The 22,770-nt window shown below is 38.0% G+C and overlaps 3 protein-coding genes across 3 annotated transcripts; 1 reads left to right on the top strand and 2 right to left on the bottom strand.

Moving 5' to 3' along the window:
• Nucleotides 1-364: 364 nt before the first annotated feature.
• LOC103961387 (peptidyl-prolyl cis-trans isomerase FKBP62) lies at nucleotides 365-3,976 on the top strand. Its single transcript, XM_009373926.3, has 13 exons — nucleotides 365-716; nucleotides 816-902; nucleotides 1,419-1,679; nucleotides 1,774-1,848; nucleotides 1,948-2,028; nucleotides 2,120-2,314; nucleotides 2,401-2,493; nucleotides 2,573-2,748; nucleotides 2,860-2,982; nucleotides 3,068-3,214; nucleotides 3,300-3,427; nucleotides 3,522-3,642; nucleotides 3,746-3,976. The coding sequence occupies exons 1-13, from the start codon at nucleotides 536-538 to the stop codon at nucleotides 3,794-3,796; spliced, it is 1,719 nt and encodes a 572-aa protein (XP_009372201.2). The 5' UTR covers nucleotides 365-535; the 3' UTR covers nucleotides 3,797-3,976.
• A 544-nt stretch (nucleotides 3,977-4,520) lies between these two features.
• LOC103961386 (probable xyloglucan glycosyltransferase 6) lies at nucleotides 4,521-8,359 on the bottom strand. The gene is made up of 5 exons (XM_009373925.3): nucleotides 7,435-8,359; nucleotides 6,819-7,127; nucleotides 5,981-6,271; nucleotides 5,788-5,901; nucleotides 4,521-5,600 (listed from the first exon to the last, which is right to left on the bottom strand). Exons 1-5 carry the CDS (start codon nucleotides 8,158-8,160, stop codon nucleotides 4,965-4,967), a joined length of 2,076 nt encoding a protein of 691 aa, XP_009372200.2. The 5' UTR covers nucleotides 8,161-8,359; the 3' UTR covers nucleotides 4,521-4,964.
• A 7,807-nt stretch (nucleotides 8,360-16,166) lies between these two features.
• LOC103961385 (transcription factor bHLH62) lies at nucleotides 16,167-19,795 on the bottom strand. Its single transcript, XM_009373924.3, has 8 exons — nucleotides 18,531-19,795; nucleotides 17,979-18,206; nucleotides 17,808-17,873; nucleotides 17,565-17,633; nucleotides 17,369-17,440; nucleotides 17,077-17,280; nucleotides 16,797-16,881; nucleotides 16,167-16,693 (listed from the first exon to the last, which is right to left on the bottom strand). Exons 1-8 carry the CDS (start codon nucleotides 19,476-19,478, stop codon nucleotides 16,656-16,658), a joined length of 1,710 nt encoding a protein of 569 aa, XP_009372199.2. The 5' UTR covers nucleotides 19,479-19,795; the 3' UTR covers nucleotides 16,167-16,655.
• Nucleotides 19,796-22,770: the final 2,975 nt, after the last annotated feature.

Raw genomic sequence — 22,770 nt, 5'->3', positions numbered from 1 at the left:
ATTTTTGAGTTTGAAAAGTTGAATTTAAGTAAAGTACCAAACAAACTCTGAATGATTGCGAATAAAAGTAGAAGATTTAAACAATTATGAAAATTAAAGGGTGTGCTATTTCTACGTCTCACACATCTTTTTAATTTTTTTAACTATTAATTTAAATGAATTGAAGAAAATCAATGATAAAAATTAATAAAAATTGTGTAAGAATAAAAAAGCAAGTGTAAAGTAACACTTAAATACACGGCGCTCACAAAATTGTATCCCATAAATAGGAGGACATGTCCACGCTGAATGATTAATCCGAGCCGTCAGATTAAACTCCGGAGCATGATTAGCAACAAATCGACAAAGCACCAAAGCATCTCACAAGTCTCGCGCTGCAACCCAAAACCCTTGCAGAAGGCTCTAGAACTCGAAAAGTTAACACCATAAAAGCCTCGTCTTCCTCACTCCCACACTTACCCAATTTTCTTCAATCTCAGAATCTTGTAATACGCAGTCGAAACCGTTGAATTTATCATCTCGCCTTCTCGAGAAAATGGACGAGGACTTCGACATGCCGGCGGCGGAGGAGTTGAACGAGGACTTCGATCTCCCTGGTGAGGGGCCGGCACTCAAGGTCGGCGAGGAGAAGGAGATCGGAAACCAGGGCTTGAAGAAGAAGCTCCTCAAGGAAGGCGAAGGCTGGGACAACCCCAAGAATGGCGACGAGGTCGAAGGTTGGCGCTTTTATCTGTTTTTTTTGGAAATTTTGGATTTTTGGAATTGTTTTTGGTGCTTTTGGATTGGGATTGATTGGGGGTTTTTGTGGGTTGTAGTTCATTATACTGGGACATTGCTGGACGGGACTAAGTTCGATTCGAGCCGGGACAGGGGGACACCGTTCAAGTTCACTCTCGGACAAGGTGAGGGCTTTTTGGTATTGTTTCAGCTTCAATCTGATGAAATTTATGAACTTGATTAAGTTTTTGGCTGATTCGGATTAGTTGGTGTGTTAATTTTGCACAAATGTACAGTTCCTTTGGACTTGAATTTTATTGTTAGCATATACCGATGCAATTTTAGTAGAAGTGATGACAAGTAGAGGCATATCTTTGATTGGGGAAAACTTTCATGCAACGGGGTTTTCACTGCAATGGTATCTCAAACTAATCACTCAATGTCATGTGCAAAAGTTAAAGCATGTGGCATTGCGTGATCAGTATGGGATACAATTACAGTGGCATCCCCGTTACAGGTCCCTCCTTTTTGATCTGTTAAAAAGATGGAATTGTGTTTCAGTAGTAGCATTGATCTTCAATATGATGTTCCTTGTTAAGCTTGCTTTATCAATTTGTTTTTTTTGATCTTATGATATTATAAGATCATCGTTCAGGGTAAGCTCTCTCTTACTGAGTGAATCTTGTGATGCTGTGGTGCAGGGCAAGTGATTAAGGGATGGGATGAAGGTATTAGAACAATGAAGAAGGGCGAGGATGCCCTTTTTACCATTCCCCCTGAGTTGGCTTATGGCGAGTCTGGATCACCTCCAACGATCCCACCCAGCGCTACATTGCAATTTGATGTTGAATTGCTATCGTGGACCAGTATCAATGACATATGCAAGGATGGTGGTATAATCAAGAAGATCCTGAAAGAGGGAGAAAAGTGGGAGAACCCAAAAGACCTCGATGAAGTTATAGGTAAAAGCTTCTCTTTGACATTTGTTGTTGTTTGCTCGTGCACTATCTGTTGCCTTTGTTTGTTAACTTCGTTCCCTCCCTGTTTGTTATGCAGTTAATTTTGAGGCGCAGCTTGAAGATAAAACACTTGTTGCAAAATATCAAGCTGTGGAATTCACTGTCAAAGATGGTATCCTTTCTCATGTTATATATCAATTCATTTGTTTTATTTTTTAATAGAGAATTTGGCTGTTTAATGGACTTGTTATCTTCTAATTATTGTAATTAGGTTACTTCTGTCCTGCAATATCAAAGGCTGTTAAAACAATGAAGAAGGGGGAGAAGGTACTATTAACGGTGAAATCACAATGTGAGTTGCCTTTAGCCATCATACTTATTTTATTGAAATTCGAAAATAACAATAGTTAAAAACGTATATCTTACCTTTATGTTGGTTACAGATGGATATGGGGACAAGGGAAAGCCTGCCTCTGGCTCTGAGGGTGCAGTTCCTCCAAACACAACTCTTCAAATCACTTTAGAGTTGGTATCATGGAGAACTGTGTCTGAAGTGACAGATGATAAGAAGGTTATTAAGAAGATCTTGAAAGAAGGGGAGGGATATGAGCGTCCAAATGAAGGGGCTGTTGTTAAATGTAAGTGTTTGTTCATTGGGATGAGTACCTTGCAATCTATAGCATGTTAGAATTTTATTAAATTGTTCCTTGATTTTGTGTGGTAGTGAAATTGACTGGGAAGCTGCAAGATGGGAAGGAATTTTTGAAGAAAGGTCATGTTGAAGGAGAAGACCTGTTCGAGTTTAAGACAGATGAAGGTATACTTGCGTGCTTTTGTTTACATTTCTTTGTGTATTTGGCCTTCAGTGGTGCTGAACCATTGTTTGTATTGGACAGAGCAAGTGATTGACGGGCTTGATAGAGCTGTACGGACAATGAAGAAGGGTGAGGTAGCACTCCTGACTATTGCACCAGAGTATGCATTTGGCTCCTTGGAGTCCCAGCAGGAGTTGGCTGTGGTACCTCCTAATTCAACTGTCAACTATGAGGTTGAGCTTGTATCTTTTGAGAAGGTAGGTTGATAATGCCGCTCAGATTACATTGTGCACCATGTATCCCTTGGTATCAAATTATTGTGATAGTGTTTTGTTTTCTAACAATTTTTGAGTCTTTACAACCCTCAGGATAAGGAATCATGGGATATGAATACTGAGGAAAAAATTGAAGCTGCGGGTAAGAAGAAGGAAGAAGGGAATGCTTTGTTTAAGGCGGGTAAATATGCAAGAGCTTCCAAGAGATATGAGAAGGTAGGATGAAAAACATATTGGCTCAAGAATCTGATGGTTTGTCATTTGTTCTTATGCTTACTCAAGCTTACCTTATTCCATGCAGGCTGTGAAGTACATCGACTACGATACCAGCTTTGGTGAAGAGGAGAAAAAACAGGCCAAGGTGTTGAAGGTTGCTTGCAATCTTAACGATGGAGCTTGCAAGCTGAAGCTGAAAGATTATAAACAGGCTGAAAAATTGTGCACCAAGGTTTGGAATATGAATTTATGAAATGCTTGCAACTCCCCTGTTTATTGTTGGCTTTTACAGTGACCAACTGTCGATATGTACACAGGTGTTGGAACTTGAGGGTAGGAATGTGAAGGCTCTGTACCGAAGGGCTCAGGCATATATTCAGCTGGCAGATTTGGATTTGGCTGAGCTTGACATCAAGAAAGCTCTTGAAATAGACCCTAACAACAGGTTTGTGCACCTTGTGTCTGGATTCTCGTTCCCGCTCTCAATTTGTTTCTTGGAGAAGTGAAAATGCTTACGCATTGTTTCTTTGTTGAAACAGGGATGTGAAGCTGGAGTACAAGACACTGAAGGAGAAGATGAAAGAATACAATAAAAAAGAGGCCAAGTTCTACGGCAACATGTTTGCCAAATTGACTAAGTCGGACTCTCCTGATAGCAATGTAAGCATCCTTCTGGTCACCTAGTGGTGTTTTTTTTCTTTTCGTGCTTTCAGGGTTTAAACGTCTGATGTCGTTTGGTGGTTCATGTTTTTTGGCTCTGCAGAAAGAAGCGGCTAAAGATGCCGAACCCATGAGCGTAGACAGCAAGGCATAAAGGGATTGCATCGCCCTCGACTTCATATTGTGTCATTAAGGAGTAAATCCCTAGTTTTTTGAGCTGTAGGACTACTCGGTCTTGGCACAAAGTTGTAATTGATTTGCTTTCTTCACCTGGATTGTGGACATGGGATTTTATTGGTAATTTTCAAGAGTATTAAGGGCATTCTCCCCCAAATTGAACACCTGCTCTAACTTATATTGCTTCGGATAGAATCTATTATTTTAGCTCGTAACATTTTTCCTGGAGATTTTACATAATTCCGATGAACTTGATGAATTTTGACATGCTTTGCCCATCCGCGTCTCGTTCTGTGTCCCAAAATGGCATGTACAAAGAGGGTAGTACTTTGCTTGGACGAATGCCGGTCACCAAGCGGCATCAGTCGATCGGGAAATGAGTAGGTCAGATGTTTGATTGTGCCTCCATTACCGGAATTCTTTGCCTCCGGTGTAACCGGAATTTGGTCATCAGAAATTGTGGGTGGGGTGTGGTGGTGGGTTAGGAGATGAGTAGATCAGATGTTCGATTGCCTTCATTGTTACCGGAGGTGGAGAAAGACGGAGTTGAGGTCGTTTTAATAGCCATACAACATACACTGAGCTGATGCGTGGCGCAATTCGCGACATTGACATGGCTGCATTGATTAGAAAGCCTGCGGTGATAGCATTTTTATTCAGTGTTTCACACTGGAAGTAGTACAAGAAGTCTGGAAACAAAATTTCAAACAGATAACGCAACGCCTATTATATCATACACAATTTGTTTACAACAAAAATAAAGAAAAACAAATGTGATGATCTAACAATTTGCCTACAAATCGGACGAGCCAATGAATCCACTCCTACAAATCATGTTGAGGGTCTTTTCCCCTTGCCTAAATCAATGAGACAACTTTCAATAAATGTCGCTTCACAACAGCAACAATGGTACATACAGTTTTGCATTAAGAAACTCTGGTTATGGTCTACAATACGTGTAAGAACCGACGGGGTTGCTTACATTTGGGGAGCCGACCGCCAGAAACAGCAGGGTACTAAAAGTGACAGCCCTTTCTTCAGTGTGCCCGAGATAGACTTCAAAGCTCCGATCAAAATGACCTGCACGCACCCCATGGGACATTCCGGGGAAGAGCTCAACACTACTCAAAAGCATTGCTCGGAAGTTAACTCACCTGCTCTCCTATCAAATCAAGACCAACAACTAGAAAGGTGATCCCTTGAAACAGCAGGAAGTAGAAGTGAATTCCTTGGGCAGAGAGCAAGCTTCTTGCTGAAGCAGTCAATAGTACAAAGGCAATTACAAGTTCTTTTCTGTATAAACGGTTTCTTCTCTTTTTCCCACTTTTTTTAGTTGTCTCTAGCTTAGTCAGCTCCTCAAGCCCCGATTCTGAGGCTGACCTATGAAGACCGGTAGTTGGCACCAGAGGCACAGACCCCCTTTCAAAAGCAATTAGATCTGTTTCCGATGATCTTCCCAGTTTCTTTGTCACTATCCACTCATAAGAACTCCCAAACTGAAACAATCCTGATATCATGGCATTAAATTTGGTCACTGACATGGTATTCTCAAACAGAAGGTAGGGGACGATAAATGGGAAAGAACGTGGTGCAGGAAGAATATTCAAGACAGACATAATTCCGGGAACATAACAAACAACCCATGCTGGTAGCTGAGCTTCTGGCAGGAACATTGTCAGTGGAAGAATGATGCAAAATAGAGTGAATGAATAAAACGGCAGTATGAGCTTCCGCAAGAGGAAGAAGAGAAATATCAAATTCGCTTTCTTGGTCACACTCACCTGGAATATGAAAATACTAAAGGTTACATTCATGTGTACTTAAATTGGAAAGAACCCTTACATTAAACAGCCAAATAATTCCTGACGAGATTTAGATGACCATGCGAGTCTCTTTTTGTTATAACTCCGAGGTCTCTTTTTTCATACTGTTATAATAAAATAATTAACAGAAAATGAACTTCTATACCCTTGAACGGAGTATGTCAAAGAAACACATGCGGAATAACTGCATTGGACCAGAATGCCAGCGATGTTGCTGTTTCTTGTATGCACCGTAGGACTCTGGAAGTTCACAAACGCACTGCAAAAGCAGCAAGTTCAGCAAACAATACAAGTTTCATATTGTGCAAAGAAACTCCGACCGTGAAAACTACACACACCTTGACATCATTCAGATATATGAACTTCCACCCGCACAGATGAGCGCGAACTGCAACATCCATGTCCTCGACGGTCGTTCGTTCCAACCAACCACCGCAATCCTCAAGGGCCTTAATCCTCCACACACCAGCTGTACCGTTAAAACCAAAGAAGTTGATAAACACACCATTGACCTGTTGTTCAACCTCAAAGTGGAAAGATAAGTTTATATTCTGCAGTCTAGTAAGCAAGTTCTCATCCTTGTTTACAAAAGACCACCTTGTCTGGACCAATCCTAGATCATCATTCCCCTTCAAGACAAATATAAAACCAATTTTCAGTCCAGTAAACAACAAGCCTAGGCGACGAAATTGAAAAACTACATAATCCCAGGTCAAGAGGTAGTTAGTATTCCCACTGCCCCACATTGGCGACATTATTACAAGAAGAGCTAAGTTGGACATAAACTGATATTTTTGCTTACAGTTGTGTATGAAAATGAGATACGGATCAGGTTATTTAAAAAACATATGATATGCATATGCCATGTGTGTGATTGAAATATTCACAACCCAGATATGATGACCAATACCAAAGTGTCAAAGTATGAGCCTGAGAATGATGGCGAGCTCCTAATTGCATACTTTGGACATCATTAAAGAAGATTGTAAACCATGACTTAGTGGATGCAGAAAACATGGATATATATACACTGTTTTTCAAGTGTTGTGAGCATAATCATTTACATAAGCTGAGATGTAATGAATGGTCCCATTCTATGCATGTAAACCCTATATTTATCCGAAACATTCAACTGTTTATCAGAATAGTGTGGTCTAGTAGGGATTGAAAAGTTACCTTGAAATAAGGAATGGTTTTCTTCAAGAATCCAGGTTCCGGCTGAAAATCTGAATCAAATATGGCCACAAATTCATAATTTTTAACATAATCGCAGCTCATAGCAGATTTCAGATTCCCTGCCTTATACCCTGTGCGTATAAGCCGATGTCTGTACAATATGGGAACACCCCGTTGTTGCCACTTGTTTACTTCTGCCTTAATAAGTTGTTGAACCTCTATATCATCAGAATCGTCCAAAACCTGTACAAGCATTCTCTCATTCGGCCAGTCCTGAATACAAACTGCGGCAATCGATTGATGGTAAACCTGTTCATCACCCAATACGAGCACATATCAGTACCCAAATGAGTGACAAAGGGGGTTTCTACGAAGAGCATGCGAAATACTTTTTGCCTATCAATGCAGCATTATATCTGAAACGGTAACAAATGATGCCAAGTTCTTATTTTTAACATCTAACAATATGAAGGGACTTTCTAGCTCATGAATTGTATCAAAAAAGGATAAAAATTGAAGCTTGATTCTAACTTGCATGGCTAAAAACATAACTGAAGCACAACAAAGAAAATCGAAACGGTGTCGTTTCAGGGACGAGAAACCTACATCATCTTACCTCCCTCTCATTGCACATAGGAATCTGCAGCAACACCATCGGATAATCCTCCAAATTAACTTTCTCAGCATTTCCCTCCTCCACATTGGACGACGAAGGCGACGACGTCGTTTTGTACTCCATGACCGCCTTGGGCTTGACTCTCCGAAACTTGATCCAGAAGCATCCGAGCACCAAAACGACGCGATCCACCGACTGAATCAGGAAGAGCACGATGCAGACATTGGTGAAGCTCTGCAGCGGCGGCGCCAAGTAATTGACTCGAACGTGGAGCCAATTGGCGTACACGAGCTCCGCCAGCTCCCCCGATCTCACGGACGGCGGACTGAAATGCCATCCCTTGAAGTAAGCCACAAGCTCAAAGCAGAGCAGCAGCAGCACGACGATCAGGAAAACTTTGATCGCGCGGTAGAGGCGGGAGGAGGCCGAGTCGGCGGGCGAATCGGGGGAGGTGACGCGGCGATTGGCGGTCCGGAGAAGGACGAGGAAGGAGTTGGCCACGGAGGCGAGGGAGGCGGCGATTTGCTGGAATTTGAGGCGGCAGACCCAGGACAACTGGCGGGCGCTCCGGGACCGGTCTTTTCCGACCGTACGATCGGGGCGGGGGCTGTGGATATCGACGGTGAGGAGTTGGCTGGATTCATCGGAGGAGAGGAGGAGGTCGTGGTTGCTCTGTCTCTGCTTGTTCCACCATTCTTGAAACTCGTGGTTTTGAGCTCGAGACATTAATTTAAGTAATTCAAATTAAATTAAATAATAATTAATATAAATATATATACTTCTTCTTCTTCTTCGCCGTCGTCGTCTTCGCAGATCTCTGTAATTTTTGTGTGTGTAAAATTGTGACTCCGTGATGTGTGTGGCGCTGAAGGAGGAGCGGGAGCTTTTTTGCGCTAAATTTAGTAAGGGACTTTCCGCTCGGACATTTTTGTTTGATTTTTCGAACTTCCCACATTTTTGTATTTTATATTTGCCTAAATTTAAAGAATAAATTGTAGTAATGATTCTTTAATTTAAACTCAATTGAAGTAATGATCTCTTAACTAAAAATCTATTACCATTTATCTATTAACTCATCAAAACGTGCAGTTATGGTTCTCAACTAAAAATTCATTAACAATGATCCCTCAACTTTAATCCAACTGGAGAAATGGTCCCTCAACTTTAATTCAATTGGAGAAATGGCCTCTCAACTTTAACCCAATTGTAGCAATGGTTCTTCCAACATAATTCATTTTAATAAAATTCTAATGAAGTTGATGAACATGACTATAACTATACATTTTGATGAGTTAAGAAATTAATAGTAATAGATTTTTAATTAAAAAACTATTATTTCAATTTGATTAAAGTTGAAATATAAGTACTACAATTTACTCAAATTTAAAAGCTGTGGTGTGTTGTTTGTTGCGAGTGCGAGTAAGCCAACGTGACTTTTCACTTTTATTTTCATATCTACATTTTTGCTTATTGGGAGCAAACTCGGGATCTCGACTATAAAAGTGAATATTTTTATTCTACAAGGTTTTTTCGACATGTGTACCAATTATTGGATGGTGAATTTTTAACATTGTCACGCTCTATCGTTGTCGTTGGTGCTAGTAACCTAACATTTTTATGCCACCTTGATAGCAACTATCAAATGCAAGTGATTAAGTGAAGCCCAAAAAAGAAAAGAAATAGTGATTAAGTGAAGCTTACATATTCATGTAAGTTTTACTTGTAGCAGAAAGGTGATATTCCATGCGACAATGTTTACTAAAACAGCCCCATCATTAGGGGTGGGTTCAAAAAACTGAAAATCGAAAAAAATGGAACCAAATACTTAACTAAAACCGAAAACAGAAATAAAAACGGAATTAAAAAAGAAAAAATCAATCCGAACCGAACTTAATCGAACCTTATTGGTTCGGTTTCGGTTTTGGAGGTTTGGAAACCGAATTCTAACCAAATCGAACCGAATCCCTTTACACTTTATGAATGTATGCCCATGACGTTTCTTTTGTAAAACTTTGTTGTCAAGTTTGAAACCAAACCTAGGGCTTTTTTAAGGAGCATACTTGGTTCAATTGAGGATATTTGATTGGTTATAGAGGAAAGTTTTGAAAGGCTTTGGAACTTAGAAGAGCTTCTCTATTTGTTTGCTTTTGAATAGATACAGTGATCATTTTTCTTCGCAATTGAGGTTGTTGATAGAATATAATTAGTTTATATGTATAACTACCTTCCCACTTTCCTACTTTTTCTATTTTTTTATTATAAGTCTATCAATGCAAGCCTCCTTTCTAAATTCCATATTAAAAAAGAAAAAAAAAAGATCAAGTTTTATAAAATAAAATAAAAAACCGAAACCGAAACTGAACAAACAAAACCAAACAAAAAAAAAAACGGAAAGAAAATTGAACCGAACCCACCCCTACCCACCACACCTCCTCCTCCCACCGCCTCCCATCTTCTCCTCTTCCTCCCACAAACCGCACCACCCCTCCGCCTTACTCCCCCACCCCGGCTCTCTTCCTTAGCACCCCCTGCCTTTTTTCCTTCCACTCCATTTTGCTTACCTTCTCCTCCTTCTCACCTCTCTCCCATTTTGCTACCTTTTTCTCTTTTCCGTTTTTCCCTTTTACTGGGTTGTTGTGCCCCCATCCCTCACACGATGGTAGCGTATCCCATCTTTCTAAAGATGGTGGCCTCCCCTATCTCTCCTCAGATGGTGGTTCGGGAGCTTGATTTCCCACTTTTGGTTATCCTCCAATTTCTCCATCTTGCTATTGTGTACCAGATTTCTGTTGCCTCAAATAAACCTCAATGCCGTAACCCATTCTATAGATCCAGACCCCAAGACTATCCTTTGTGGTCAATTTGCCCACTTTCAATTGAGAAGTCTGACCGAGCTTCTATGTCTACTGCCCACCAATAGAGCAAATCGCCGCTCATTCAGTTGAAGGTGTGTGAAACTAGACACTTAGGGTTTGCATGTGGAGCTTTGCCCTGCCTCATTCTTTGGTTCTGAATTCATGTCCTACGTCACGAGCATTGGAACTGTGTTCTTACTGGTCCCCAAGCAGTGGTTATAGCTGTGAGGTTTGGCTACTCCCTTCGGTCTACAGATTTATTAGTGATAATTTTGAATTTTGTTTTAAGTTTTATGATGTTGTTGGTATGTGGTTTAGCATTGTTTTTTGTTTTGTTGGGGTTTTGTAAGTTTGTTTAAGGAACGATGCAGGGGTGAACAATTGTTGTTTTGTGGTGCAAAAATGACGATGTGGGTGTTGGCCGCTTCTGGTTTCTAGGTAACTGCAGCGGGTCATCCCTCACCTTTGGGCTCCTACTGCTTGAGCCCTCGTGGAGTATTTGTTTTTGGGTCAAAACTATTTCATGTTTTTTTTCTTTTATGTACTATTTGTAATTGTTGCAAGGGAACCTTTACTTATGTTTTGTTTGCATAAGTGGCGTCTTCTTTATGTATGCCGGTCCGTTCTAAAGCTACGTACGATGTAATCTATCCGTTTGGACTTTGTTTTATGAATGTTCTCTACCTTCTGACTAAAAAGAGAGGTGATACAGTACAAAAATGTTGTCATCTTAATATCATACATTTCTTAATAGTGTACCTAATGTGAAAACGCATAATCCAGTCATATTATGACATAAATTATTAATGGAAGCAAGTTAGGCACTCTACTTTAGACATAACACAAAGGCTAAAAAAAAGAGTATTTGAAGGGTTAAAATTAGTATGGCTAACCCATTGTGTGACTTAACTAAAATTTTTCGTCTCTTATTATAAATATATATTGTTGTCTAAAAAACAATTTAAATCGCTGGCCTTTCTCACACCATGTAAAGGCATTAACGTAAATTACTAGCACCATTATCATCATTCTTAGAAATCTCTCAGAATTTTGATGGTTGTAAACGTATTGTTTTACCTTTTCTCTTAATCGATTGGAAATAATTTGCTTTAAGGATCGTTTGATAACCATTTTATTTTCAGTTTTAGTTTTAGTTTTCACTTTTTATTTTATTTTATTTTTTTTAAATTGAAACTTGAAATCTTATTAAGTAACTACTTTTAGTTACAGTTTTAAAAAGAATTAAAAACCGAAAACTACTTTCTTAAGTTTTTAAAATTTGGTCTTGAATAGTCACTTAGTACTATGCTCTAATAATATTCCTCTTCACTTATAAGTGAGAGGTCTTAGGTTCGATTCTTGCCAAAGGCAAATTTGAACCGCCTCTTCACTTATAAGTGAGAGGTCTTAGGTTCGATTCTTGCCAAAGGCAAATTTGAACCGCATTATTGCTAGCTGATTGTGAGGCTAAGCTTACCCCCTCCCCCTTAGCATAGATAATATCGGTTGTTCAAAAAAAAAAAAAAATGGACTTGAGTTTTCACTTTTTGGTTTTTAGTTTTAATTTTTTTACAAACTGAAAGTAGTTACCAAATAAGATGGTCTCACAGTGAATGAACTAGTTGTTTCTGTTTGTGCTTTTCTACCCCAAAGTTTTGTTTGGTTGTTGTTGTTAGTTGTTATTTCGGTGAAAGGAGGAAACCTTCTTATCCTGGAATGGTTTGTCTGCTTTGAAGATCATTTTCTGCCTTTTCACTTTTAAAATTTTAGGAAGTTGTTGGAAAATAAAATCAGTCATTTGTCCAATTGGTTCGATTCACTAATTGACCAACTGATGTCTTATCTAGTTACGAATTATGTGTCTGCTTAATTGTTTGAACAAACAATATGTCATTTGTCTCTTTGACAACAATGGCTCCGTATTAGAATGCGTAACTCATAAAGCAATTGATCTACTTGACAGGGCGGGAAGCGAATGCAGATGAAGATGCACAGTTTGATGCGTCTCTCATCTTGATTAAAAAGTGGTGAATTTACTATGCTCCTCATTGAGTCCAAGCTCCCATTTTTCATTCGATCCTTCATTAATATAGCCTCATATCTACGTGGTTACAGTAGTTTTAAATATCGCTTCATTTAAAAAAACCTGCATTGGGCATAAAGCACAATTAACTAAGCTAAAACCAAGACCCAAATAAGCTTTGTTTCTTCACATGTACCAAATGAACTCACTAGATTGACTTAGGCCTGGTTAGGTACTGAGGTGATTTTGAAAAAAGCTGGTATCAAAAAAAGTTAGGAGCTGTTTTTGTGTTTGGTAAACATTCAATTTCAACTTTTTTTCACAGTTTTGGATGAAAAAAAGCTAAAAACAAGAAGTTGCAAAATCCAGATTTGAAAAAACCGTTTTTTTTTCACATCTATTTTACATAAAAGTTTACCAAACACTATAATACTGTTTTTTTTTTTTCAAAAGCACTTTTATAAAAAAGTTTACCAAACACTCTGCTGCTTTATTTCACAGCTGTTTATTCTCACAGCACAGCAGAAGCAGTTTTTTTTCAAAGCACAATAATACTAAACCAGCCTTTACAATGCTCAAGTCCGATCAAATTGGGCCTGAGCCCTAAATGAAGTATCTAACATGATTCATAGGCCAGGCCGAACTTGTTTGGGTTTGTCAGCCCAACTAGACACGAGTTGCAACCTTATAACCCTACTTCTGATAGGGCCTAAATTTCAGATTGTTTTTTTTTTTTTTTGAGTTGTTCATTTGGGTAATGCCTGCCTAATCATATTTGGGATGAATGCAATGAGTCCCACAGTATATGAATTCTACTACTTACAATCTTCAATTTAAAGTTGGAATTCAGTTCGGATTGCAATGAGATTGTTTTACTTGATTTGTTGTATAGGGTTTTAATTTGGATTTGTATTAACAAGGTAGAGCTAGTTACGCACCCACAATAAGAGTTTGACTCTCGCTATTCTCTTCTCTTCTCTTAAATCACTACATATTGTTAAGAGTTTGACATTCACTCTTCTCTTCTCTTTTCTTCTTTGTAAACTGAGTTATATGCTAGTTGGTTAGATCAGTGTGTCCGTCTCGTTGCACTCAAATTCAAAGCTCTTTTGCATAAATTAGAGTATATTAGAATATCGCTTTTGCTAACAAAATTTTTGTAGAAGTGCCAAGGAAAGTAAAATATTTTTACATACACACAAAGTAAAAGCAAGTAAAAAAGTTGATAGCATAAGTAGGACAAGAAAAGGAAGTCAATGGTATTTTTTTTCAAAAAAAAAAAAAAAAAAAAGTTTGAAGTTCTCCAAGAGTTTCTTGTTTGACATTTGGGGCTCAACACTTTGCCCATGACAAAAAAAACCGTCCACCATTAAGAGAAGGAAAATGAGGTGCGATTGTGACACTTAAATCTATATACTTTCCGAGCTAGATTTTATGAAAAGGAAATGGCATAAGATGCTTTTGATTTCGTTGATTAATGTGTAATTTGCAACAAGAAGCAATAACCTCTGTAGAATGCATGGGAAAAAAAAGAGACAAACACGCTTACAGTTGGAGAGCATGAAATTATAATGCATATGCAAGTGTTTGGTGAAGCAAATGATGACTGTCAATTTCTTTCTTTCTCCCAAAAAAAGCAAAAACAACACAACCAAACCAAAGGTAAAAAAACTCTAATGAGAAATGAGTGATTTTAATAGTGACAACTTGGTTAGTAGGGCACCTACCCTAATACTTATGGGTCACCCTGCATAATTGACCTTAAGCCACCCATTGTCCTTGAGACTTGAAATCTCTCCAAACATTCTTTCTAGCTCTAGGTGAGGAGTTAGCTGGGTAGGGTCTCTCATTTCTCTTTGGTTTGGTTGCAATTTGCAAAATCCAAAGGGTAAGCTAGATGTATCTCGCGGAGACCCGAAGCCTTTCCCTTCCATTATGGACATAGATTTGGGCATTTGATTATGACATACCACCCATATATTTTTTTTCCAACAACGAGCTCAGTACAAATATTGTGAGATTTACTTGCATTAACAATTGGCAATAATTATGTATGCGTGCGCAAGAGTCGTGTTAGTGACACTCAGCTATCTACATGGACAAAAACATATGCACAACACGCATGTGGATGGCAGTTAGTCGTTGATGTATTGTGAGACTCCTTGATAACAACTAACAGATAGTTTCAACGACGTCATTCATTCAATTGATGAATTTTGAGATCAACTTGTATTTAGAAAATAAACTTTATGTCTAATAAATACTTATCACGTGGTGAATTGATTAATTCTAAGATCTACTTGTACCAACCATTAACAACCAACCATACATGTGTAGGCTCACTAGGCTGCTCATTATAGAACGAAGTCCCAAGCCTAAAAAAGAGTTGTGCGAGCAATACTTGCCCATGCGTGGGAAAATTATAAATAGAACAATAACAATGTGCGAGTGACATTTAGGACTTTTGAGAACTACTTACATTAATGTTTGACAGTCAACTAAGCCCGCATATAGTATGAGTGATTATCAATTGTTGATATGTGAAACTTACATAGATTAATTGATAACCAACTTCAAGTTCATGCATGAGAGTATCTCCTTAGCACTTCTCATACAACAAAACTATGCGCGACTTTTGCATGAGATTGTAGTTCACAAATATTGAACCAAGCAATTGTCAAGGTTTAGAATTCTAAAGTTTCTTTTTTAGAATTCGAAGTTCCTTTTAGAATGCTAAGTCTTAACATTAAGAACATTGAAATTGGGTGCCAGTGCAGCCTAAACTGGCCAAGTCCATGTCTTATTCTCATTTTCTGAGTTGTCTATCTCAACCTCATTAGCAAAACATGAGGAACAAAAGATTAATCAGAAAAGACCACCACAAGCAAGCAAGCATCCGAAGAAACAACTTCAAAAGTGGATCAAAGAAGCTGACAAAGAAAAATGCAAAAAGATAACAAAAACAAATATCAATCGCATACACGTCTCCATGCAATTGGCCTTGAATTTCATGGAGACAAAACTGTCAGGCTATTATTTTCTAATTGTAATTATTTATTTGCCTATCATTGCAAATTATATATAATATGTCATGTAACTGTTCAGAATGCTATGCACCAGAAACCACCAAAGCATCTTTTTCATCTGGTAATTATATTACACTAATCTGCAGACAAATAATAGACCCCTCAATTAAAATAAATGATTAAGGCTGCAATGCACTGATCTTTTGCTCAACCCTAAACTAGGATTTTTACTAACCACCTCTTAGAGAAGAAAGATTAGGATAATTTTAAAGGGCATCTTTCCAAACCTGAACTCCACTACACAACCCTTTTTCTTTATTTTTTAATTACACAATAAATTTAAAAAGTGGTTGAAGATTATAAAGCTCCTTTGGTTCATTGGGCCTAGTCAGAATCTCACCACTGCCAACCTGGGATTCTTTTGATGTTCTTTGTATTGTTGTATATTGTAAAAATAAAAAAATTTAAAAAAAAAAATCTAAACAATTTTTAATGGAGTGGTTCTAACTTGTAAGTTCTAACCTCTCTGCTCATTTTTTTTTATTTTTTATTCAGAGCAGTAAAAAGGGAACAGAAGCTTCTGTTTTTGGATAATCTGTGAAAATTACAGGAGCACAAAATGTGGCAGAAATCATGGCTGACCCCAGCTCAAGATTATAACCAATTGTCTTAATCATTCAAATTAGACTTTCTTAGAGAGCAAGTGACCCCACTCCTACAGCTAGTTGCAACCCAAGTTTAATTAGAATCAAATCCAAAAGATTATGCAAATTTCACTGTGATCAATTGACATGACTTTTGTGGAAAATTACAAAATTCTCATTGAAATGATGACAAAGCTCTTCCCTCTAATAAATTAATTAGCATTGTTATCTTACAGAAATTGCTTCTGGGATTTTACAGTGGATAAAACAGCTCTCCCCAAAAGAGGAAAAAAATTGGAACAAGAAATTACATTGAGTAAACGAAGATGAAAGGAAGACAGAAAAATTAATGGCTCTCCAATAGGAGAAAATCTTGTGGTTGGGATGCGCGACGACTTCATCTTTAAGACACCTCTCATAAAAGTATGAGATTTTCTTATATGAAATTCCATCCGACTCCAAGCAATCCCAATCACTGTGAAAGCTGCTCTAATCATGCAGCCCTACCAAATATTTCTCTTTGAATAGAATAGACGTCAAGGGTTTGGTACCAAGCAATGGATAAAAGGCTCGGTATCAGCACAGTGCATGCAAATCTTCAAATGTTTTTTATATCTTGTATTTACAATAACATCCCCTCTGTCCACATTATTATGGACTGACAAAATGGCGATCAGAGCTCAATTTTCATGTGCGATACTTGATTTGAACCTGCATCATGTATAAAAGAAAAATTGCCATCATATGAATTTGTGTTTTACAATTTTATACGTAGGAATGTGAGGAATTGTATTTTTGGTTTATTTTTCCTTACCAAGCAATTCTGATTCTCTGGTTGGATTTTGGCCAAAACCCATCTGAACAATGGTATGCAGATCATCTTCACCAAATGCTGGAAACTGGTAAAAGTAAACCAGAAAGAGTTGGATAATTTTTTTTTTTTACCGGACAATTAATATATTTCTTAAACAACCTAACCTGTAGAAAGGAGAACTCGAACTTATGTGTAAAAGGATAGTCAACTAATCTAACCAACTGACCGAACCCTCGACAAACTTAAAATATTGTGGAAGTAAAACAGTAAAATTAATTACCTGAGGAATGCCTTCACTACTAAAACCACTGAGAGGAGGTAATTGCATCCCAAGGCTTTGGCACGGTGAGGTATTATCCAAGGGGTCCACTGCCCCATTAGAAAGTGCTGGATTTTGCTGGCGTTGGTGTCCATAAATGGCTTGTGCCGAGGAATCTGATGGGAATATTGGATGCTGTGGCAAGCCATTGTTTTGTTGAAATATCTAAAACCAAAAAGGAAAGAAAAACAATTCAGAAAAGTTGGAAAATATTCATTTAATTATGTTTTTAGAGATTAAATTATGAACCTACCTCTTTTGACATTAGGGTTTCCATGTTGAAATCCAGTCTGGTGTTCACAGAAGACAACTTCATGGAGAGAAACTGCATACAAAGAACATGGAAATATACCCGATTAGGGAAATGACATGGAATCTGCATTCTGCAATCCAAATTTACAATTAGATATCTGTGTTGACTTTTTGATAAGTAAAATGTCAATTTTTACCTCGACTTGGCGTTGTAATGACTGCACGTAATTTATAATCTCATCAAGCATAAGTGCTTTTCCAGTCACCTAAAAAAAAGCCAAAAAAATATCGAAGTCACGTTAGTAAAAGTGGCACATTCATGCACTTCAGAAAGTTAAATGCTTTTCGTACATTAGGGTTATGCCCCTTCACCCTAATTAATTAATATATCTGTAAATTAAAGTGGCTTAGAATATTGCAGCTTTGTATTTAACGCATACCTTGTTGCACCCAGGCACAAGATCTTGAAGAAGCTTCATCCTTTCACTAATCTTCTCTCTTCTTACCTATCAAAATTGCACCAAAAAAACCCATGTCACAACAAAGCTAGAAATTAAAATGGAGGAAATTAATTTAAATTAAATTAAAACTACACAACCCATATTTCTTACCCTTTCAGCAAGGCTGTGGCTGTCAGTGGCTTGGCCCCTTCTTGCTCTTACATGAATATAATCCTTGGGAGGCTCAGGTGGCTTTGGACCAGTCTTGGTTTGCTTCTCATCAGAACTGGTGCTTCCCTTTGCATCCTCCTCAGCTTTCACAGACCCATTTTGGTCATTCCCATTGTTTTCACTTGGCTTGCTTCTCTTTGCATTAGAATTTTCGTTAACTTCAGCCCCCTGAATGCAATTAACAAAAAGTTAATTGCTTTAACTAAAATGATGCACAAACTCAAAATCTAAAATTTCTATTTAGGCCTAATGATCACGTCAGTGCGCCCGCCCTTTGCACTTTGAGCACAAATCTTGCTCTCCGGGTTGAGAATTGAAAAAAGTTAGTTGCTTTATAATAATTAAAATGATGTAGAAAATGAGTTTATGTCAGTTGATTGCGTCAATGTGCTCCGCTCGTTTCTTTTTCCACTCAAATTCGAATCTCAGCCGTATAATTTAGAATATCTTCTCGTCAAAGAAAAAATTATAGAAAATGGGTATTGTATGTACCTTTGTGGAAGTTGGAGATGGGGATATTGGAGGAGGATTATGGTCCTTTGCTTTTCCTTTGGAAGCTGATTTTCTTTTCCTAGAATTCATATCCATGGAATTGGTCTCCCCGTTTGGTTTCTGCTCAGAAATCGTCGATTCCTCTCGGGAATTGGGGAGTTCACTCCGATCCTGCAGCAGAGCACGCATCTTTTCCTGCATACTCGTCTGAGATCCGAGTGCCTTAATCGACGAACTGCTCGAAACCCGAGGAAGCTTGCCGCCATTTCCCGCTGCGGGATGGGATCTAAACGGCGGTTGTTCAGTACTGTTGTTATTATTCGTTCCCAGCTGTGATGTTCTGCCATTGAAGCTCCTGCTTCCGAAACATGAAAACTTCGCCGCCCTCTCGGCGAATCCAGGGTCGGCAGAGAAATCCGCCATGCTGGAATTCAAGGCCATGGAGTTTGCTAAATTGGGTTGCTTTTCTTTCTTCAAATGGTGATCCGGAACGGGCAGGTTTAACTTGGGCGGCGAGTTCAACGGGGTGCTGTAGCATGAAGTGTTGGCACTTGCATTTCCATTTCTACCCATGTAAGAATTTTGAATTCCCAGCAACAACTGGGAATGTGACGAGAGATCGTTGGAGTTTCCGATGCTTCCGAGCTTTCCGATCAGTTCCCTGATCACGAAGCTCTCGTTGGAGATGTTGGAGTTGGACGCCGCCGGAGATGACACCATTGAACTCAGGGCTGATTTGAAGTGGATGTTCTGGTCGGTTGACTTGTTGTCCCAGTTGGGATTGTAGAAGCAGTCCGGGGACTGCTCCAAAGAGCAATTTTGGTCCACGGCAGCGGCCTGGATGTCCACGGCGGTCGAGAATGAAGACCGCCATGCCGGCATTGAGGATGCTTGTTCTAAGAGAAGCGGTGATGGGATTCCGGCATTTAGGAAAAAATCATTCTCCATGATCGCCAAATTGTCAATTGGTAACCAAAGACTGAAACTTTATAATGCTGCAGCTGAAAAGATTGTTTTTTTTTTCTTCCGGTTTTTCGGAAAGGCGACGAGGTGGTTTCGGAAAGAGAAGCAGAGGAAGTGAAAATTTGGGTGTGGAGAGAAGAATGTGGGGTTTGGATATATATGATTGTGGGAAGAGAGAAGGAGAGTAATGAGTGAATGGTTTGGTGTGTAAAAAGCTTAAGCAAAAAGCAGAGAGAGAAAAAAAGGAAGAGAAACAGAAAGAAAAAGAGAAAGGGAAGGAGGCGAAGGGGAAGGGGGTGGGTTTGTGGGGGTGAAGAAGTTAAATAGGGGAAAGAGGGATAGGAAAAAGACGAAGGTTGGTTTGACTTTTTGTGCTATGGTTTTTAAGTTGGGAGTGTTTAGACAGAACGTCGTCTTAAAACTACTCTAATTTACGAAGATTTACGCAATAAAAGAATATTGTCATTGTAAATTTGTCTACATAATATTGTATTATTTGCACGAAATGTTATCGTAATTGTAGTCATGCTATATAATATGTCCTCCTAATTTATGTATTCGTTACAACAATATATATACACCAAAGAATATGAGAAATAAATCAGTATCAAATGAGTTATTCACAAAATTTAAACTTAAAAACTCTTATTATGGAACTGAAATACTATCAGACGATGGTACTAAAGTGACACGTGTTTGAGTGTTTGGTTTGAAGGTTGTTAAAGGGAGGGGTAAATGGTAATTTTACTTCGTCTGCCTCCGCAAAAGGCGGGAAGGAGGATGGTTGCCGGGCCTTGGACGTAATTGTCCCCACTTCCCCTCTCGATGTAAGCAAATCCGCGTCCACTGCCCCTGGAACAAGGGCCTGGGAACCACTGCCAGTCTCTCCCCGCCTTCTACTTTTTCTTCGGTTTTTGTTTTCTAATTTTATAAAATTTCATTACTCATGTATTTGTTTTTTAGGAAATTGGTTGAGACGGGAGAATTCTATTCATATCGGGACATAAAACGTGACTCGAACTCAAGAACGAAGCCAGAAATTTAATTAAGAGGGGGCACCTTAAAAAATTTGAGCTCTTTTTTTGGACAAATAAAGCTTGTTCTTTTACAAATGCTGAAAAAATAAATTACAAAATGCCTAATTTTATTACTCTATTGTCTAATTTTGTCTTCAATTGTTGACAATCTAATGCTCATTTGTACTAATTAAATAAATACATGCAACTCAAGAAGGTTTAGACATTAGTGCGTGAGAAAAATATACAAGACGGATGGATATTTAAAAACTAAAAGAAGATTTTCATTATTTTAATATGATTAATTGAATAATCTGCAAAGCAAAAAAAATGGAAATGATTAATTGAATAATTTGTAATGAAAACAAATGGGATGAGAGGGGGTATGTGCCCCCACTAGGCCTTCCTTCCCTCCGTCCATGCTCCAACTTTAGTCATCAATTGGAGCAGTGTTCTAACTAATATAATAGTAGAGATTTAGAGACCTCTTAAATCACTGGAAAAAACTCTGAATGAGTCAAGGGCTCGGCCACTAAGATAACAGAGTGATTTTGGACGCATCCTGATCACTGTGTAAGAAATTTCTAGCGGCTTTAAGCATGCAGTTGTAGAACCGTGAGACATGAGGAAGAAGATGAATTGTCCTCATGAAAAAAATTGAGTCGAACAACGTCGTGTATTATATTTTTCTAATGGTTTTGTTTGTTTTGACTTTGTGGTTTAGTGAAATTCAAGGATGGGTTTTTAAAATCGACTTTAATGTTTCTAAAACAACCCAATCAACTATTATTTGTAGCCCTCCTCTTTGCCTTTATTTTTTCTGTCAAACAATTCAAACCAAATTTCTTTGTACTTTCTTCTATAAATTTCAAATTCTTTACTGGTTATTGTGCTCTTTACCACCCACTTAGTTGTATTATACACTTCTTTTGATTCTCTCAATTAAATTTAACGGGTCTTTTAGTTTTTTGCAGATTTTAATTTTAATTTTTTTCAATACATATATGAAAGATCATCTCTCACAAAAAATTATAGCTCTGCCACACGAAATTAAATGAATGCAAAAATTTTGATACAAAGTGAAGACAAAACTTTTGGTAGGTAGAATAATACACACGCATGTAATCACGTACATAAACCATGATAATCATTTTGGGTTGGACCATTTTGGGGTACTATTAATCATGGCTTGGATTCTGAAGGATTTTTGGCTTTTCCATTTCCAACTTTGTTGAAAGCACTCAGAGTTTTTATTTTTTTATGATTTCCTCTCCAACCAAATTGGTTTCATAATGCTAGAATTCTAAGTCAAATGCAATAGTTGTCTAACATTAGGCATATTAAGCTGGAAAATATTCTTAAATTACACCGTCATCTTTCAAGATAAAACGTAAAACATGAATTCTCCAAAAAATATTATAATACCTTCGTACATTGCACCAATACCTTACAAGATAAAACGTCAAGCTCGAATTCTCTTATCTTATGGTAGACTTTCATGTCTCCTTATACTTAATCAAATTATTAAAAGAAAAGAATTTAGCACACTCTTGATGTAATTATCCGAATCTATAGAGAGAATCCCCTGTAATCAGGTATGGATGCCAATTGGACCATATTAGTTAATCTTTGGTTGTGATTGGGGGGCTATTTTGGTACCTAAAAATAGGAAAATTCATCATCTGTGACATATGTGTTGGACCTGCTAATTTCTCGCAGTTTAAAATAATGTAAATTTTAAAGGGGGAAGGGGTTAATTTCAATGTAGATATTCTCCAATTCCCTCCTCTTTTTTTTTTTATTCTTCCTCTTCCTCTCCCTTTGTTAATGTAATTTTTAAGAAACCAAATTTTTTAATCTGCAATCATTTGGGTCAACACAAGGGATTGTTTGGGTTAAAAATAAAATTGAATTAACTATTTTTTTGTATTGAACAGTTACATTGGCATTTACTTTCTTGATGAAAGGTTAAATTAATTTTGTCCCAGTTCATGCTTAACCAAAATTTTTTTAGAGCAAAAGTTGCGGTAGGAGAAGAACCGGAGAAGGAAGGAGAAGCACTTCTGCTTCTCCTCCTCTCCTATGCTCCGCTCTCTCTTCATTTTTCTACTCATTGTGGTCAATAATAGTTCCTTTGTGGTGGTTAAGTTTAAGTTTAAATTTGCTTATATTTGAGATCTCCATCACTTATTTTTGTTCTTTTTTTTTTTTTTTTCACTTCAATCCAAAATCCTCCTTTGTTGGTTTGGCAAGAGATGAGG

This window comes from the organism of the source record quoted next, unplaced genomic scaffold, assembly GCF_019419815.1.
Source record: "Pyrus x bretschneideri cultivar Hongxiangsu unplaced genomic scaffold, Pyrus_bretschneideri_v1 Contig7, whole genome shotgun sequence".
In the NCBI taxonomy this organism is placed as follows: domain Eukaryota; kingdom Viridiplantae; phylum Streptophyta; class Magnoliopsida; order Rosales; family Rosaceae; genus Pyrus; species Pyrus x bretschneideri.
This window is presented reverse-complemented; position numbering and strand designations above follow the sequence as displayed.

Coding starts and splice junctions, on each gene's coding strand:
- LOC103961386 (XM_009373925.3), bottom strand. CDS start 8,160: ATGTCTCGAGCTCAAAACCACGAGTTTCAAGAATGGTGGAACAAGCAG. Junction 5,902..5,980: donor TATATCTGAATGATGTCAAG/GTGTGTGTAGTT, acceptor CTGCTTTTGCAG/TGCGTTTGTGAACTTCCAGA. Junction 5,601..5,787: donor TTGACATACTCCGTTCAAGG/GTATAGAAGTTC, acceptor TTCATATTCCAG/GTGAGTGTGACCAAGAAAGC.
- LOC103961387 (XM_009373926.3), top strand. CDS start 536: ATGGACGAGGACTTCGACATGCCGGCGGCGGAGGAGTTGAACGAGGAC. Junction 2,029..2,119: donor ATTAACGGTGAAATCACAAT/GTGAGTTGCCTT, acceptor TGTTGGTTACAG/ATGGATATGGGGACAAGGGA. Junction 3,428..3,521: donor GAAATAGACCCTAACAACAG/GTTTGTGCACCT, acceptor TTGTTGAAACAG/GGATGTGAAGCTGGAGTACA.
- LOC103961385 (XM_009373924.3), bottom strand. CDS start 19,478: ATGGAGAATGATTTTTTCCTAAATGCCGGAATCCCATCACCGCTTCTC. Junction 17,281..17,368: donor AAACCCTAATGTCAAAAGAG/GTAGGTTCATAA, acceptor TTTTGGTTTTAG/ATATTTCAACAAAACAATGG. Junction 16,694..16,796: donor CAGAGAATCAGAATTGCTTG/GTAAGGAAAAAT, acceptor TACATGATGCAG/GTTCAAATCAAGTATCGCAC.